Here is a 15,933-nt window from a genome sequence, read left to right as displayed (position 1 = left end):
GCCTGGCCATCTAGAGAGTTTTTAACCCAGCAAAGAGTGTACCTGTCCAAGTCATGGGCTACCAGCTTCTCCGGGAGAATACCATGGGAGACCATGTCAAAGGCAACTAGATTTGCTAAAGTCTAGGTAGACTACGTCAACAGCCTCATCCAGGACTTGCATTTTGTGAATCCATGTTGACTGGGTCTGATCACGCTGGTGGTCCTACGTATGCTGTGTGATTGCATTCAAGATGACCTGCTCCATCACCCTTCCTGTCACCGAGGTCAGGCTGACAGGCCAGTAGTTCCCTGGGTCCTCTTTATGATCCTTCTGACAGATCGGTGTCACATTAGCAAGTCTCCAGTCATCTGGAACCTCTCCAGATGACCATGACCATGGATGATGGAAAGCAGCCCAGCAATCACATCCACCAACTTCCTCAGCACTCTTGGATGGATCCCATGTGGCCCCATGGACTTGTGACAGTTCAGGTGGAGCAGGAGGTCTGTAACCGTTTCTACCTGAATTGCGGGGCGGTTCTTCTACTCCTCGTCCCAGACTTCCAGGTCAGGCGGATGAGTACCCTGAAGATAAGTGTGCCCAGTAGCAGGATTCAGTTATTTTTCAGTGTATAACTACTATATTTTGATAGACCAGAATTTTCCATACCTGTTGACTGGCAAATTTTGTTTTTCTTTCTTAGATTTAATCTTTCTGTACATACTAGGGAGATGCTTCAAGGACATAAAGTTGAATCGTTAGTGGAAACCCTTTACATTAGTATTGCCATTTAAAAACAAAAGCTTAGAGGTAAATATGAAGAATTATGGCCAAATAAAAATATTCTGGGCATAATTTCTTCCAAGAGCAGCATCCAGAGTTGACTTCCAATGTCCACTTCAAAAAAAAGTAGAAGTTAGACCTCAGCTTTACAGCATGGACTTTGGCCCACAGTTAAAATTTTCTTCCCATTCCACTTTGAGAATTAAATTCAACCTCTTTGACCACATCATTCATTTCTCTGTTGCTATCCTCTAGATTTGTTTTTGTTCTTAGTTCTCTAGCTAATTACCTTTTCAGTTGTTTGTTGCTAATATCATTTACTCTGTGATGAGCATGGCAGTCTGCAAAGCATCCACATTTGTCCTCACTGTTGAAGTCTACAAGTTCAATGGGCATTTTGACTCTGCAAAATGCTACACAACACTTCTTCCCCCCTCCCCCATCCCTCCTTTTGCTGTTTTATGTTACATGAAGGATTTAGTTCAAAGAAAATTATGCAATGCTAAGTGATCCATTACCATGACTGGCATCACTACAATACGATAATTATCCTCCAGAAACAAAATGTCCTTGAACTCTTGGGTCATTATGGCTCTTTCAGCATTAATTCTTTTATAGTTAAAATGGTACAGGCAAAATTTAACAGTATTAATCCTTGTTGTTCCAAGATTTATGCACGCTGAACTTTCTTGCTCATTAATAGAATATCTGTCAGATAAAAAGGCTGACTTTTATGTTAACTAAACGGAAGTAGCATCAAAGAATAAGCACATGCTTATCTCCATGAGTCTGTGTAATTTGCAAATACATCTGTTTAGGTTTTTCCAAGACAGTATATTTATCACAAATATTCTTGAAATATTGGAAATTAGTAAGTGGCTTTTTGCAAGAGGGTTTGATGTCAGAGGAAGAAGTCCGTTTTGAAATACTTGTTCTTCAGCTCAAAATCTTCACTTCTAAGACATAGTGAAACTGTGACAAATATTTGTATATTTGAATCAACAGTTTAAACAACAAGTACATAGGGTATAATCTCTGATCTTAAGCATGTAGCTGACAAAATAAAATTAAAGAGAGCATTCAAGTTTTAAGACCTAAGTAATCCCAATAAATTCCCCATATATTATTTAACACCTGTTGACTGTGAGTACCCAGTTGTACATCTAGTAGCATAAACAGTCTAAACTGCTGCTTTCACTTTGACCTAAGGCAAGTGCGTATTTCTGTAGGAAATTTAGCACTATTTTCTCTAGGTTCACTGCCTATGACACTGCTGAAACATGATCCACACTGTCATTCAGAGTTTTTGTATCCCAGATGTGTTTGCTCCCTTCATTTCAGCAGTAATGTGTGGGGGTACTGGGAACCCACAAAGCCTGTATTTCCTCTAGTCCAAGACTTTTCTGTATTTTATTGCCAGTCATCACATATACACAAATGTTTTAAATTAGTCTGTGAAGTGAAAGGGTTATAAGATTGTCTAGAGACTGCAACAAGTTTTGTAGCCAACAGTGCTGAATAAAGCTGGAACCACTGCCAAGAAATTCTTTCAAGTAGGCCATGAAAAGACCACCCCAGACTCTCAATCCAGGCCTCTGTGGAGCACTAATCAACCAGAGGCTTGTCATACTGTTATATATGTTTGGCATGTGAATCCTGTTCATCAGGCTTCTCCTCTTGTCTCTGCCTTAAATTACAGCAACTAAAATATGTAGAGAAGAAGGTCAGATTCATTCTTACTCTATCCGCCCGCCTCACTCCATCCAAGGAGCTTAACCCAGGGACGGGCAAGCACAGTACCTCTGCTTGGGCTCTCTCCAGTTTCTGCAGAGGAGAGGGACTTCATTCTCTATCAGCGGGTATGGATTGAATAACAATGATGTTTGCCATTGCTGCCTTTTTTTCTGGGGAATTAAGCCAGCATGAACATTGCACATAGCTATACAGACCCCACAAAGCAGATTTGCTCCTGGAACTTCAATCCGACACAGACCTTAGGTGAAATTAGAATTGGCAAGGGCAAGGAACAAGAAGCCCAGAGGGGTCTGAATAAACAGAAGGTTTATTAGATCTGTACCAAAATGTTCATCGGTACTAGGCTTGGTCTCAGCTTCCATTCAGAGCTCTGCTGTGGAAGAATGGTAACAGTGCAGATTGTTGCTTGACTAGGACTCACCATCATCACTGTTGTGAAGTCCTGTAGCTCCACTGTCATTCACATGTAAGATTTGCATGAGGAGCCATGGAACTGAGAATATCCAATGTCAACTCCCCGGAAAACTAAGCAGCAAACGACTGGATTCTAAGTCTACAAGAAGATTCATTGGTGTGCTATATTCCTTTTGCACTTTGAAAATACACCAGCTGGAGAAGTCCTGAGAGAAACTGCCTGTGTATATTGCTGCCAATGCTTGTGGCACTGCCATTTCTGCTTGCTCCACTAGTTCTCAACAGCCTAAGGGAAGGGAGGAGAGTGGAAGCTGAGTGAAAGAAAACAGTGGGAGAAATACCCATTGTTCTCCTCTTCTGATAGAGAAGCTCAAACATTGTTACAAAAATCAATATAAATGAAAGCATCTTTCTGATGCTGTGCAAAAAAAAAAAAAAAAAAAAAGTATCAAGATTTATATCAATTGCTTTGGACTGTGCTTTCAACAGAATGAATTAGACCTTTTGTGATAATACACTACTAGCATCAGAGGTATTTTCCTATAAGCAAGGCAAGAACTGGAGAGAAATGTAATGCTTTTAATATTTCAGATGGTGTATGTGACCATGTGAACTAAAAACAGACCAGCTTTGGGTACATGACCTCAAGAAAGGTTCATGTGCCCAAAATTACCTTTACTTTTTCCAGTCACATCAGCTGGATTAATGGAAGGCATTGCTTCTGCGTATAAACCTTGCCTTGCTTATAGCTCTAGACTGTCACATCTGTAACAGTCCTATCAAATTTCCAGTGAAACAAGCAAAACCAGACTTTCCTGTACAGAAATAATCTTGGCTCTCAAAAGTCCTTGTGTTATGAAAATGTATGTGGTAAACAGCTCGAAATGTTTTCTGTGTGTCTTACTTTGCTGCATTTCCATTGCCCTGCAAAACGAGAGACTTGTAAATGCCGCAGGAGCGCCCTGTGTGCTGAGGCCCTGTTAGGATACAAGAATTTAAATAATAAAGGGTAACAGAGAGCTGATGTCACTGTCACTTTTTTCAGTCAACCAGAAACTAATTATCCCTAGCTGACAGCCCAATTAAATCATCGGACAGAGGGAAATGCCAGCTATCCTCCCCTAGAGTTTGGTAATTGGAGTATTATTGCAGTCAGGCCTGGTGCTGTTTGTTGGGCCACAGAATACAAGTCAGGGCCTTTCTAGACTCTCTCTCTCTCCATCCTGTTCATAAACATTGTTCTTCATCCCTAAGAACAATAGCTGCATTTTGCTTTCAAAACGTTAATGTATATTCTCTGTCATCATAGACACCTGAAGATCATTCTAGCAGTTCACATTTACAGAGAGCGTTAAGTTCAGAGTTCTGTCATGAAGGGCCTCAGGTGAAGGCCTTGTACTGATTTACCCTTAAGATCCTAGGTCTTTTATCTAGTACCCTTGCAAGGGCAGAGGGATTTTTCAATTCTTACATTACTTTGAAACTTGAGGGCGTATTTGACTGTGTATTAGACTGATGTACTGAGGGGTTGAATAGTTTACTGTAAGGATTCAGCAGTGCAGAATGAATGAGGCATTGAGCGTGCCAAGGTCCATTCTTGTTCAGGTTAGCTCTGAGTCGTTGCTCTCCAAGGGCCTAAGGAATGCATTGCTTCTAATGCCACAAAGAGGTACAGAACTTGTTCGTTTTGAATTACCAAGTCTATAATAAACTTAATCTAGGGCCTTTTAAAATATTATAAGCAGTCCAATTGTGTTAATATAAAGTTCGACATGAGCTAAACACCCTGCATCTGTTACTCGATATCTGTTTTGCAGCAACATATACAGATTATTTATGCCTGGACATAAATACCTTGTTGAATTACTTATAAAATACTTCTTTCCACAAAACAGCTATTTCACACAACTCTCCATACCATTAGAACAGAATTCCTTTGCTATATGTGTAACACAGCACTTCTGTTACACTATGAGAGCCAACTTACGGTGGCTTGATCTGGATGCAAGACACTTTGTGGCATTTGAACCACGCAGTCACACAGTTGCACCACACTTAAACGATGCCCGTCAGAAAACAGAACTTCACACACAGGTCAAAATACATACAGATATAGACACATATGTAGAAATATATGTGTTCCATGTGCTCGGTATTTCTTCTTTAAGAGGAAAAAACCCTTCACTACTGAAGATGTTTTCAGCAATAAATTATAATGTATAGAAGTTCCTGAATGGGGTAAAAAAAAAAAAAAAAAAACAAAAAAAAAAAAACAGAGGAATGACAATAGCATTTTGTTAGAAGTTTAACATATGAAACCAACAAATTACCAACAGTATTCAAGGCTTTGCATCCTCTGATAATTCCCATTATGCAATTAAAATGATGACTAGGAGTAAAATGCAGTCCAATAGGCCTACCAGCTCAGTGTTTATCAAGGCTTTTCAGAGCTCTTCTCCTTTCCTTTGTGTTGAACCTTCACATGGTTACAATTGTCAGGCAATCTGGACTCATCTCTGTTATAGAGGCATGGTGTTTCAAGGTGTAGAAGGAGATTAAAATGCTCTTCTGTGCTCTCCTTAATCACTATCCATGTAATTTGTAAGTGCTATTTGTTTTGAATTATAAAGCTAAATGTATAATCTACAAAATATATTCCCCCACCCCCCACAACACACAGTTCTAAAACCAGAAGGATATTTTAGGGTTATATGAGCGTTTTATCTGTGCTTGATCATTTGTCTGAGTCCATCTTACATATTCTATGATGTGTTGCCCATTTACTTACAGTCAGGATGAAAGGATGTCGTTATGAAGCTTACAGCTTATATTACTCTGCTCACTATAAGAAAAAAACATCACATAATGAACACGTTACATCTATTTCTGAAGCACCACTATGGTATAAATTTCAGGACCACCTTTTATTTTAGGTAGTGCATATTATATGATTTCTTAATATATTTGAACAGTAATTACAATCTTTTTTTTTTTCTTTTTCTAAGAAAATATAATTCTGATATCAAGAGGCAGAACACAAATAAATTAATCATGCTTTGAGGCTGGCTGCTGCTAAAAACCTGAAGCAAGACAAGCCTGCTTTCAGTCAAATAAAGCAGTAGTTACCATATATATTGTGCAAGCATGCATCATAGAAGAAAACCGTTTAACTAAAAATAACTGGAAATACAGAATTAATTCTGCTCAGCTAGTGATCCAATACGTATCAATAGCCAAAGAAGCTTGTACAAGAAATTGCTACAGGTAAGGTATTAAAAAAAAAAATCATAATAACCAAAATAAAAACTAAAATAAATGACAACTGAATTAGTAAAACACTAGTATAAATGCAACAGCAGGATGTCTTCCTGTAGTCATTCCAAAGTAAGTGCAACACTTAAAATAATCCTGAAATAATCAACTTGAAAAAATGACCTTAAAAATTAAAGTCATTGTTACAAGGTGATTATTACGGGATTATTACTTTTTTATATAAAAGATATATATATATAAAATAAACAATGACCAACACAGCAAAGCAAGCAAGCAAACAAAAAAAACACCACCACCAACAACAAAAAAAATCAACTTGCTGCCTGGGGTATTGCTGGACCTAAAATCATTTCAGTAAATTCTTGCATTCAGGGTAGTTGTACATGTCTCTTTTGCTATGGCTACCTATTTTCCCAAGATTGATGTTATTTCATTTTAGCAAGTATACTTTTTCAGGAAAAATAGCTGAAGGGGAGAACCAGTTCTTAGTTTTATTTTATTAGACAAAATTCAGAGCCCCTGTAGCACTTCTAAACCAAAGGCTAGCAGAGTTTCTTCTGGAGGAGTCACATTCTCTCAGATCCTTTTCTACTGCAGAACTTTTTGTGACATCTGTTAAGCGCAGTGCAGTTTCACTGGTCTCACCCACAATGACTGTGGATGCTCTGTTGTGAATGGTGGTGAAAGGGCTGACATATCTGGATGCCTTTCATAAAGGCCCACAGGCAGTGCCTTTCCTCTTAGGAGCATTTTTGAAATTCTGCTTACACTAGTGCCCTTTATTTGAATCAAGACAGGTAGAAGAGACTTCAAAGGAATCTGGGAGTGAGAATGCTTTTCTTTCTTACTGAAACTATTTTCCTGTTGCCAACCTAAACCAAAGATTGAAATCTTTAATATTTATTACCTTGAAAATATATATAAGAAGTGGCTTGGATTAGTTGAAAGGTTTGGCTGAAGGAATCTTAATATAGTTTTCAAACTTTTGAAAAAACTTCAGAAGTTATTTTACTTGTCCATGGGGGAAAAATGAGCAAGAAGGTTATACATTTTTAAATTGTGAAAACATTTTTTCTCAGCAATTTTTAAATAAATGGCCATTTGAAAACGAAACAACCAAAGCAAAACAAAAAAACCCCACACCTCTTCCATCTAAAAGACTCCAGAAATTCAAAGACTGACGTGTTAAGAGAAATGACCATCTGTGTTCATATTCCTTCGCAGTGCTTGGAAAACACCTCTCACATTTGCAGTGACATACAGTCCAAAACACTTGTGCTTATTTTTCCGCATGATAAATGTGAGTGGATACATTTTTCTAATTGTTAAGGAACTTGCAAGACTTCCATCAAGTTTGCCCAGATAAAAAGGTTTTCTTCCTGTCTTGAATTACAAGTGCAACACCTACTGTCAAAATCAGCAGGGACTTCCAACAGGTAGAAGGGTATGGCCCTAAATAAATGCCAAACTGTTACAGAATCAGAGTAAGTGGCCAAAAATGGTGCAGTTTGTTAGACTAATGGTCTTCATAACTGCTAATGTAATGTATAGCAAGTACAGTAACTTCTGCCTGCATAGTCCTCAAAAAGTTAATTCCATTTCCTGGCCAGTTAGCCAGTTCTGATTATCGTATCAAAATGAAAGTTGGGGTAATAATATAAGTTACTGGTTTCCTGACTTTTTTTAAAGAGTATGTTACATTAGGACGTTTTTAATAATCTACTTTGTTAACTTAATTCTGAAGTCTGACTTCACTGCTGTAGGAACGGGCACAGTCAAGGTTTGCATGGGTTGAGTAGATTAGCTGAGGACCTGTAGCAAAAGTCCTTCCAAAGTCCTGATGGGGATGGGAAGTTTCACTCCACACTCTGCAACTTGTGGGTTGGTCAAGTCCTTTACTCTGTGTGGCTGAATGCTAGGAGGAAGTCTTACCCTACTGGCATGAGGAATATGCATGGACAGTGGCCACTGTGAGGAATTCTTGTTTCCTGCTGCTAGCATGTCTGTTCCCATAGGTGCTTCTATATCGAACAAAACATCTAGTGTATAGTCAAGGTATTAGATGCAGTTTCTAATGGCACAATGGTATTTCTGTGATAGCACTAACTACCTTAGAACTGCGGGCTTAGAAACACTTGTACCCCAGTATCTCAGGGGCCCAGATTTAGAAGTCCAAGTCCCACAAAACAGCACCTGAGGAATATAGTTGCTAAAGTTCAAATTTGGGTGCTAAGACAAAATGAAATCTCAGCAGCTGCCTGTGCACAACCACAGTCACCAAGGTTTTCACTGTATTGGAGGAAGATGCTATAAAAATATCTTATTTTACCAAAAGAAATCTTGATACCTTGGAAAATAGAAAGGGCTTTCTGAAATTCAACATGTGCAAAGATCTCCGCATACCCACACGCAGAATCTAAGATGCAGTTAAGCAGTCAAATTCGGCAACAAACCACCTGATGATTTAAGGGGGCCCCTGGATACTACCAGAACACAAATGAATTATAACTGCAAGGACCATTCTTTCGTCCTCTCACACCCAACGTGATGCTTAGAGATACTGTGCCATCTCCATCCAGGGGACATTTCACTGGCATGGGAACAGGGTGACAGCACGTCACATGGATGTCATTGTCACTGAAGTCAGTATCACTCCCAGTGAATAAAATAGGTGTGAAATATTCTAAATCAACACAAGTTTGGAAGCCAGAATATTTCATTTTACCTTGTGAACAATATAATTCAAACTGACAATCTTTCAGGACGTAGTTTGATACAAAACTGCAGCCTATAAGAAATGCACTGGCATTAAGATGAATGCTGTCTTAACCGATACTTAGTGGGAACTTGATATCCCTTTGGGGCACTTACTATTACCTATTGTTCCCATAATATTATCTAATACTGTAGCACAGAGACCAACATTTCCAAGAGGAATTTAATACTTGCCAAGACCCATGCTGAGACACTTCAGAGATGCCTGCAGGGAATTTTTGCTTTGCACTTCCTGGAAGTCACATCCTTCAACTGGAAACCTGTAAATTAAAGAGCCCCAGATCATCAGATGCTTTTCAAAACCTTGTCACAAGTAGTCAATACAATGACTGAATTAAAAATAATAAATAAATAAATAAGTGGTATTAGATATAAGGAAAAAAATTAGAAAATTCTCTATTTACCTTTTACAAATATTACTCTTTAATGAGTACTATGAGTACTGTGTTCTGCATTTTCATGGCAAATTACAATACCTTAATGATTTACTACTGCCAACAAATGTGGTTTGCCTCACCTGTCAGCGTGGTGTTGACAGGCTGAACTGGGGAGAGAATTGGTTTCCTGGCCCCCAGCCCAGTGCTCTGCTCATGAAGGAAGGAGGATGCCAGTTTTCTCAATGCGGGATATTTCCTAAGATCAAAATTTCTATTACAGTTTTAGTTACATCTCCTACTTCTCAGCCTCACCATACAATTGTAGTTCTCATCCACAGCATTTACCTGATGTACGGTGTTTACATGTCCAATGTGCATTAAAATCAAGGCATCTTAATCGGTCATCATGGCTTCTTGATTCTCACTTTTTCTCCTCCTCTCCACCACTACCTGGTGGAGTTTTGAGGTCTGAATTCCTTCAGGAGCAGCTTAGTATTGATCAGGGGAAGCAATGCAGCACACTAGCTCAAATTATCTTCTAAACACGTTTGAAAATGTTTCTTGCCTGTACAATTATCCCTTCTGACACAGACAGGTTTTTCAATTTAATTCCAATTCTTACAGTATGAATTATCTCACTCCGAAGGAAAGGAAAAAAAAAAAAAAGAATTAGAATAGGATTTGTAAGTCTGTTATTGTGTATATTCTGCTGAAGCGGAAAGCATAGAAGTAAAACCTAAATTTACAATCCATTTAGCACTTAATGTATCAGTGCTGTTGTAAAAACCCTACGTGTCTCATTTTATCAAGCACTCGTATGACCTTGACACTCACGGGAAGATTATTGGTACACAGAAACTTCCTGATTAGATGGTTCGTTAGCAGCCAGGTACAGAATACTAATTGCAAATTTTCATCTACATTGACAAGGCCTGACCTATAATTCATCTGGCAGTGGAATTGCTTCGTTGGTGTTATCAACCACACGCTATACAATAAAAAGATGTTATTTTCCAAATTTCAGAGATAATGATCAGGTAATTAAATCACACGCTGCTGAGTTCTGCAAGTCCCAGAGGAATCCTGCAGTACCTCACAGAGGCAGTTTGTTTGGCTAAACATAAATACTCAGGAGAGACTTTGTATGAAAAAAAAAAAAACAAAAAACAAAAAACAAAACAAAACAAACAAACAAAAAAAAAAACCCACAGTTCAAACACCTTTCCATAAATACAATGATTGAACAGCGTGCACCTGAAGAAGTGGCTGACCACAAGCACGTACCGGCTGCTATCAACTGTGGCCTGAAATTCTTGTAGTCGAACACATTGTTGGAAGCAGTGCCTGGATCATCGTTCCTGCCGTTTCTGTTACACCCAAAAGAAGATACATTTGGGTGAATAAAAAGAAAATACATTTGGGTGAATAAAAAGAAGATACATTTGAGTGAATAAACTTGATGCTTCTGTAATCATACATTTTAAAATACAACCCTTTAGTTTCATAAATCCATTTATAATCTGCAGATTGATAAAACTGAAAGCCCATGCTCTATCTATGTCTTTCGCAAGAGCGTGTTCTACTTTGAATTGCTACTCAGACCAAAGGAGGGAAAAAAGATCAAAGCAAGAATTCAAAGGGAGAAGACAAAAATAATTGTATATATTAATAGCAAAGAAAAGTAAGCTTAAACATAATATTTGCAGACTAACAATATAATAAAATATTTATCAGTGCATAAGCACAGACCAAGTGAATTTCTTATTATCTCTTAAAGGCAGTTAACTTTGCAAGTGTGGTATGAAATCAAAGTACATACAGTTGATCTTGTTGCAAGGTGCCTAGTTAAAATGCAAATAGATTATAGCAGTTCTGTTAATGAAATAAACAATTTGCTGTTACAAAACAATTCTCTATCCACAATACCATTTACGTGTTGGTTTGTCCATTCATAATTATCCAAAGGACTCCAACCAAAAATAATGCTATGTATATTAAAAAGGGCATGAGTATCATGAACAGGAAGATGATCTGGTCAAATCCTTTGTTTTTGCAAGCTCCATCATCTGGAGTTTCCAATAAATACTTCAGAAATGTATTCTAACACCCCACACAAGATGACAATATAGATATGTGCTCTTAAGTTCATGCAGAGAGCACCTGCATTTCACTGGGGATAAGTAAAGTATCTTTCTACTGCTGTTCTCTTAAAATGTATGGTTTAGAATTAACCTGCTGTGACGTACTTTAGCTGCAGCTACAATTATACAGATCAAATCCTCCTCATCTTTCTGATACGAGCTTCAAAGCAGCTTTCCAGATGTGTTTATCTGACTTCAACGGGACAGTTTGCATGAGTGAACCAGCACACATCTCCAGAACGTGCAGGATGAGATGTCTCCTAGTGGTTAGAAGGCCCAAGGGTGGCATGGCTGAGTGACTCCATGCCCTCATGTTCCATAGGCTTTTCATAAAATGAAATTCTACTAACGGTGAATAGTGGCACATAACCATTATGAAATTTGGCAAGCACCTAACAGAAGATAAAAAGAAAAAAAATAAAAGAGCATGGCTGAATGCTAGCAAGAAAAAAAAAAAAAAGTCAGAAAAACAAGCAGTGTATAATAAAGCCAGAAGTTTTCTGCATTAGGAATGCAAAGTTAGGGATTGATCTAAAATAGGCTGGAGCTCGTACAGAAAACAAACAAACAAACAAAAAAACTAACGCTATATTTAAAGAACAGAAAATCACAGGATTATATAGGTGGGAAGAGACTTCAGAGGTCCCTAGTACAACCACCTGCTCAAAGCAGGTCCAGCTTGAGCACACTGCCCAGGACCTTATCCAGCTGAGTTTTGCATATTCACAACCTCTCTAGGCAGTATCAATATCTTCATGACTGCTCCACACTTCCATGAAATCACCCACCTGCTTCCAACCAGTGTTTTAACTATCAGAGACAAAACAAAACATCTTTTTAATAAAAGTTTCAGGTTAGTCAGCAACAAACCATTTGTAAACTGTGTAAACACATTGCCTACTTTCAAGGGAATTATACACTTAATGTGGGTTATTTAACTGCAGTAGTTTCTGTTTATTTTACAATCTAGATTAAAAACATTGTAGCATTTTACAGACTAGAAGAGAGGTCAATTACTTAAGAAAATCACCTATAGTTCTATTTGACCTAGAAGGCACAGAATGGCGTTAGTAAAAATTGCACTTTAAATTGGAGCAACACCAGTCTCACTGCCTATAGCTGGCAGCAAAAGATTTTGGGTTATGAAGTTGGCTGGCCAGAGATGCAGTAAAATATTTTGGAGGACATTACACTGACCAGTATAGTCTGATACCATACCACATTGTAATTATTGCAAAGAAGCAATAGGAACAGAAAGGGCAGCACTTAGGTGAAAGAAAATGGCAACACCAGCCCTTTTCCCTGAGAAAGTGACATAGCCTCTTATTTGTATGACTGCAGAATTTCATCAAAGCTAAACTGTACTGAGAAAGAAATTGAAAGAATTGAAATTACATTCAGATGTTATGTTTCACTGTGTACAGATGATGTTCAGAATATCAGTACTGTGGAAATTCAAACCCTCTCCTGTCGAGGAAACTTCGAGGAATTGGAGCAATGATAAATTAATTTAGTTTGCTCACCATTAAATTCTGGGATATGCATAGTGCATGAGGAAGAAGAAACATTTGAAATAGGTATTGTGAAACACAGAGTTAAGTTTCAAAAAGGATGAAAAAGCAGCTCTTCTGGGCGTCTCGTTTGGCTATCCTATAAGCAACCCAATTTTAAGAACTTTCAGAAGACCTGGGATTTGTTCATATGCTTTGGTCTGGAAAGATGTGGCACGAGGTTACTGAGCAGCAACTGTGCATGAACAACATGGGAATGAAAGAAGGGTCTTGAAACAGGGAAAGTTTTAAAACTATTCAGTTCACTGAGCTGAAAGAGTGGATGTGTAAGTACCTACCCATTACAAACAACTGCCATAAACTGTCTGAGCATTGTGTGTTTCACGGTATGATATCACAGCAAAGGCAAAGCAGATTTTTGGGGGGCTTGGAAATGCCTGGTCTCTGCACAGTGGCAAGGAGAGCAAGCAGGAAGCACTGAGGGCCAAAGGCCAGAAAGGCATGTAGAAGTGAAGATGGTAGAAAGAGGAGAGGAAAGTCATCTCTTGGCCTGAATGATGCTACTGCGGTGGTTTTCATGGCATAATATATGGTAAACATACATGCTGAACAACACATGGGCTTGTAGGGTACCAGAAGACTAAAGTTTGTATTAGGGTTGTAGCATCTGAAAGTGGCTGCTAGGGCTGTCATCATCTTCCTTCCCCTCCTCTTCTGCTTGGCTAGGACAAGGATTTAAGATCTGTAAACAAAGGTGCAATCTTTGCTCCTTGCAAAGATTGCAAGATGAGTCTGAATCTGCAAATGAAAGGTCCTCCCAGCTTCAAAGTTACAACTAATGGACCTGTCCTGATGAAGGGCCTGTACCAGCTCCCAGTTGCTATCCCCTTAAAAAAATAAAAATGGCAAAAGTAAATAAAACCAGTGGGGGAAAAAAAAAAAAAAAAAAAAAAAACCAACAAAATCCCAAACCAACAAAACAAAATGATTCTGGCAGAGAATCAGCTAATATCTTACTGGGGGGGGGGGGGGGGGAAAAAAAAAAAAAAAAAAAAAAAGAGACTGAATATGGGATAGTTTAATCTTCAAGTACTAATGGGGTTATGATACAGAAAAATGCAAAAAGCATGAGGTGTTTATTAGCTGGCTTTATGCAAAAAAAGCATAAAGTGTTTACACTATGAATCAGAAGACGTAATGGAGCTGTAATAAAAGATAATGCATGCTGAAAGATTAAAAGAGCCCTGTGCATCATCTGCTGTGCTGTGTCAGCCAGACGCGCTGCACCGTTCATGACACTCCGGCAGCAGAAAGCTGGGGAAAGACTCCAGTCCAGTTCACAGACAAATCTGCACCAGGTTTGAAAAATCACTCAGACCTGCTGAAGTAAAACCTTAACAACAACTGCCTTCTGAAGCAAAGTCCGTAGGTTTGCAGGGAACGGACTGACGAGGGTCACAGGCAAAGATGGGTTACAGTGGGCTCAGTGCCTTTGGTAGTACCTTGCTTTCAGCGATGAGGAGAAAGCAGTGAGGATCAGCATCAGCCCTCTGGAGAACAGACAACTCGGTGGAGGATGTCCTATCAAGATGAATATGGCTCATTCAAGAATTAACTCTCTACTATTCTTCTACCTCAGTTTTTTGCTGCTCATCCATTTAAAAAGTAAGATTTGTTCTTTTTCTTACTGTTCTGACATGTCCTCTGGGTAGATTTGCTAGACATGCACTTCCAGCAGGAAGCTTGTGTTGTCAGAAGGCTTTAAAAATTTGATGGAGATGCCAAAAAAGATTTGGTCCAAGAAACTAAGTTGTATAAACTCATTGCGTGATAGCTTTCCTGATGTTCACACTTAAACTTTTTTCTTAAATGAAGAATGAAAACATTTTAAATACTTTGCTTCACATATTGAAAGTACAGCAATAAAGCGTTTCGATAAAATTCTAGCATGTTGATACCATTCATCCAGTAAATTCAAACTTAACTCTTTAAAATAAAAGTATTTTGCTAAAACTGTACAAGCTATGTGTTTTAGCAGCACCCATTGCTTTATTATATAACCTCTTAGCTTTTTAATTAAAATGTCTCCAGAAATTAAACAACTGATATTTGGGGTACTAAATATGTCCATTATAAGAGAGTATAAAAGTCCAACTATTTTTAATAGAAAAAAATATTTACAGCAAACTTTCACATAAACAGAGGTATTCAAAGTGTTGGAAGTCACAATGGGTTTCCTTGACAATTTTGTCAGATGGCTGAGAGTAAATCCAAGCCAAGGAGGCTAAGTGGCCTCAGCTGGCGAGGCTGATGTATGTTTATGAAAAGCAGTAGCTCTTAAACATGCTTAAAATGAAGACAGGCAGGATGTGTGTCTGTCAGAGGAGGCTGTTTGATTTGCGTATGTTGAATGTGAATTGCAGTAAGACAAAGCTTTGAGCAGCTGCCATTAAACAACAAGACTTGGCATTAGCGTGTGGTGTTGTGTAATCTGGGTCACCTTCTGTTGCTGCATCACTCAAATTGTTACTTGGACAGTTTACATCCCAAACTAAATTAAAGACTGAAAAGCAAACAGATGCAGTTAGATCAACTGGCACTGAAAAAATACCTACTTTGAAATGCAGGAAAAATGACATACAGGATGTAAAAAATCCAGTTTTATCCTTGCAGTTTTCTTTGTCAGGGATCTATTGATGTGAATCAGCAAAGCCAAAATGTTCTGAATTATCTCACAACAGGACTTTCTAGGAAAAGAGAGAACAAACCTTCCACTTTCAAAAAGTGGTTTTTAAAATCTGCGCACAGGAGGATGAACAACCAGAAAGTCTGAGACAGAATCTGCTGTCTAATTAAAAGGAAGTAACAGGAATGGCAATAATTAAGAAAACTCATTTATAAACCAGGCATGCAATTTAGAAC

At 38.3% G+C, this 15,933-nt stretch overlaps 1 protein-coding gene and 1 long non-coding RNA gene across 7 annotated transcripts in view; one reads left to right on the top strand and one right to left on the bottom strand.

The window, feature by feature from the left end:
* Positions 1–5,205: 5,205 nt before the first annotated feature.
* The window catches only part of LOC311440316, an 80,231-nt gene continuing 69,503 nt past the window's right edge, over positions 5,206–15,933 (bottom strand). For 2 of the 4 annotated variants that reach the window (XR_014695332.1, XR_014695335.1), the window contains 3 exons: positions 11,606–11,892; positions 10,644–10,726; positions 5,206–9,242 (listed from right to left, as the gene is read on the bottom strand). This is a non-coding gene — a long non-coding RNA (uncharacterized lncRNA). The remainder of the gene's footprint in view (positions 9,243–10,643; positions 10,727–11,605; positions 11,893–15,933) is intronic. The other 2 variants (XR_014695333.1, XR_014695334.1) reach the window with 2 other exon arrangements.
* The window catches only part of CRB1 (crumbs cell polarity complex component 1), a 99,004-nt gene continuing 97,259 nt past the window's right edge, over positions 14,189–15,933 (top strand). The window contains exon 1 of one of the 3 annotated variants that reach the window (XM_084527039.1): positions 14,189–14,676. In XM_084527039.1, the coding sequence (XP_084383165.1) occupies positions 14,601–14,676 (76 nt within the window). In that variant the 5' untranslated portion in view covers positions 14,189–14,600. The remainder of the gene's footprint in view (positions 14,677–15,933) is intronic. The other 2 variants (XM_084527038.1, XM_084527037.1) reach the window with 2 other exon arrangements.

Source organism: Aythya ferina, assembly GCF_964211825.1.
Source record: "Aythya ferina genome assembly, chromosome: 8".
NCBI lineage: Eukaryota > Metazoa > Chordata > Aves > Anseriformes > Anatidae > Aythya > Aythya ferina.
Note: the sequence above shows the minus strand (reverse complement) of the source record. Positions and strands in the feature narration are given on the sequence as shown.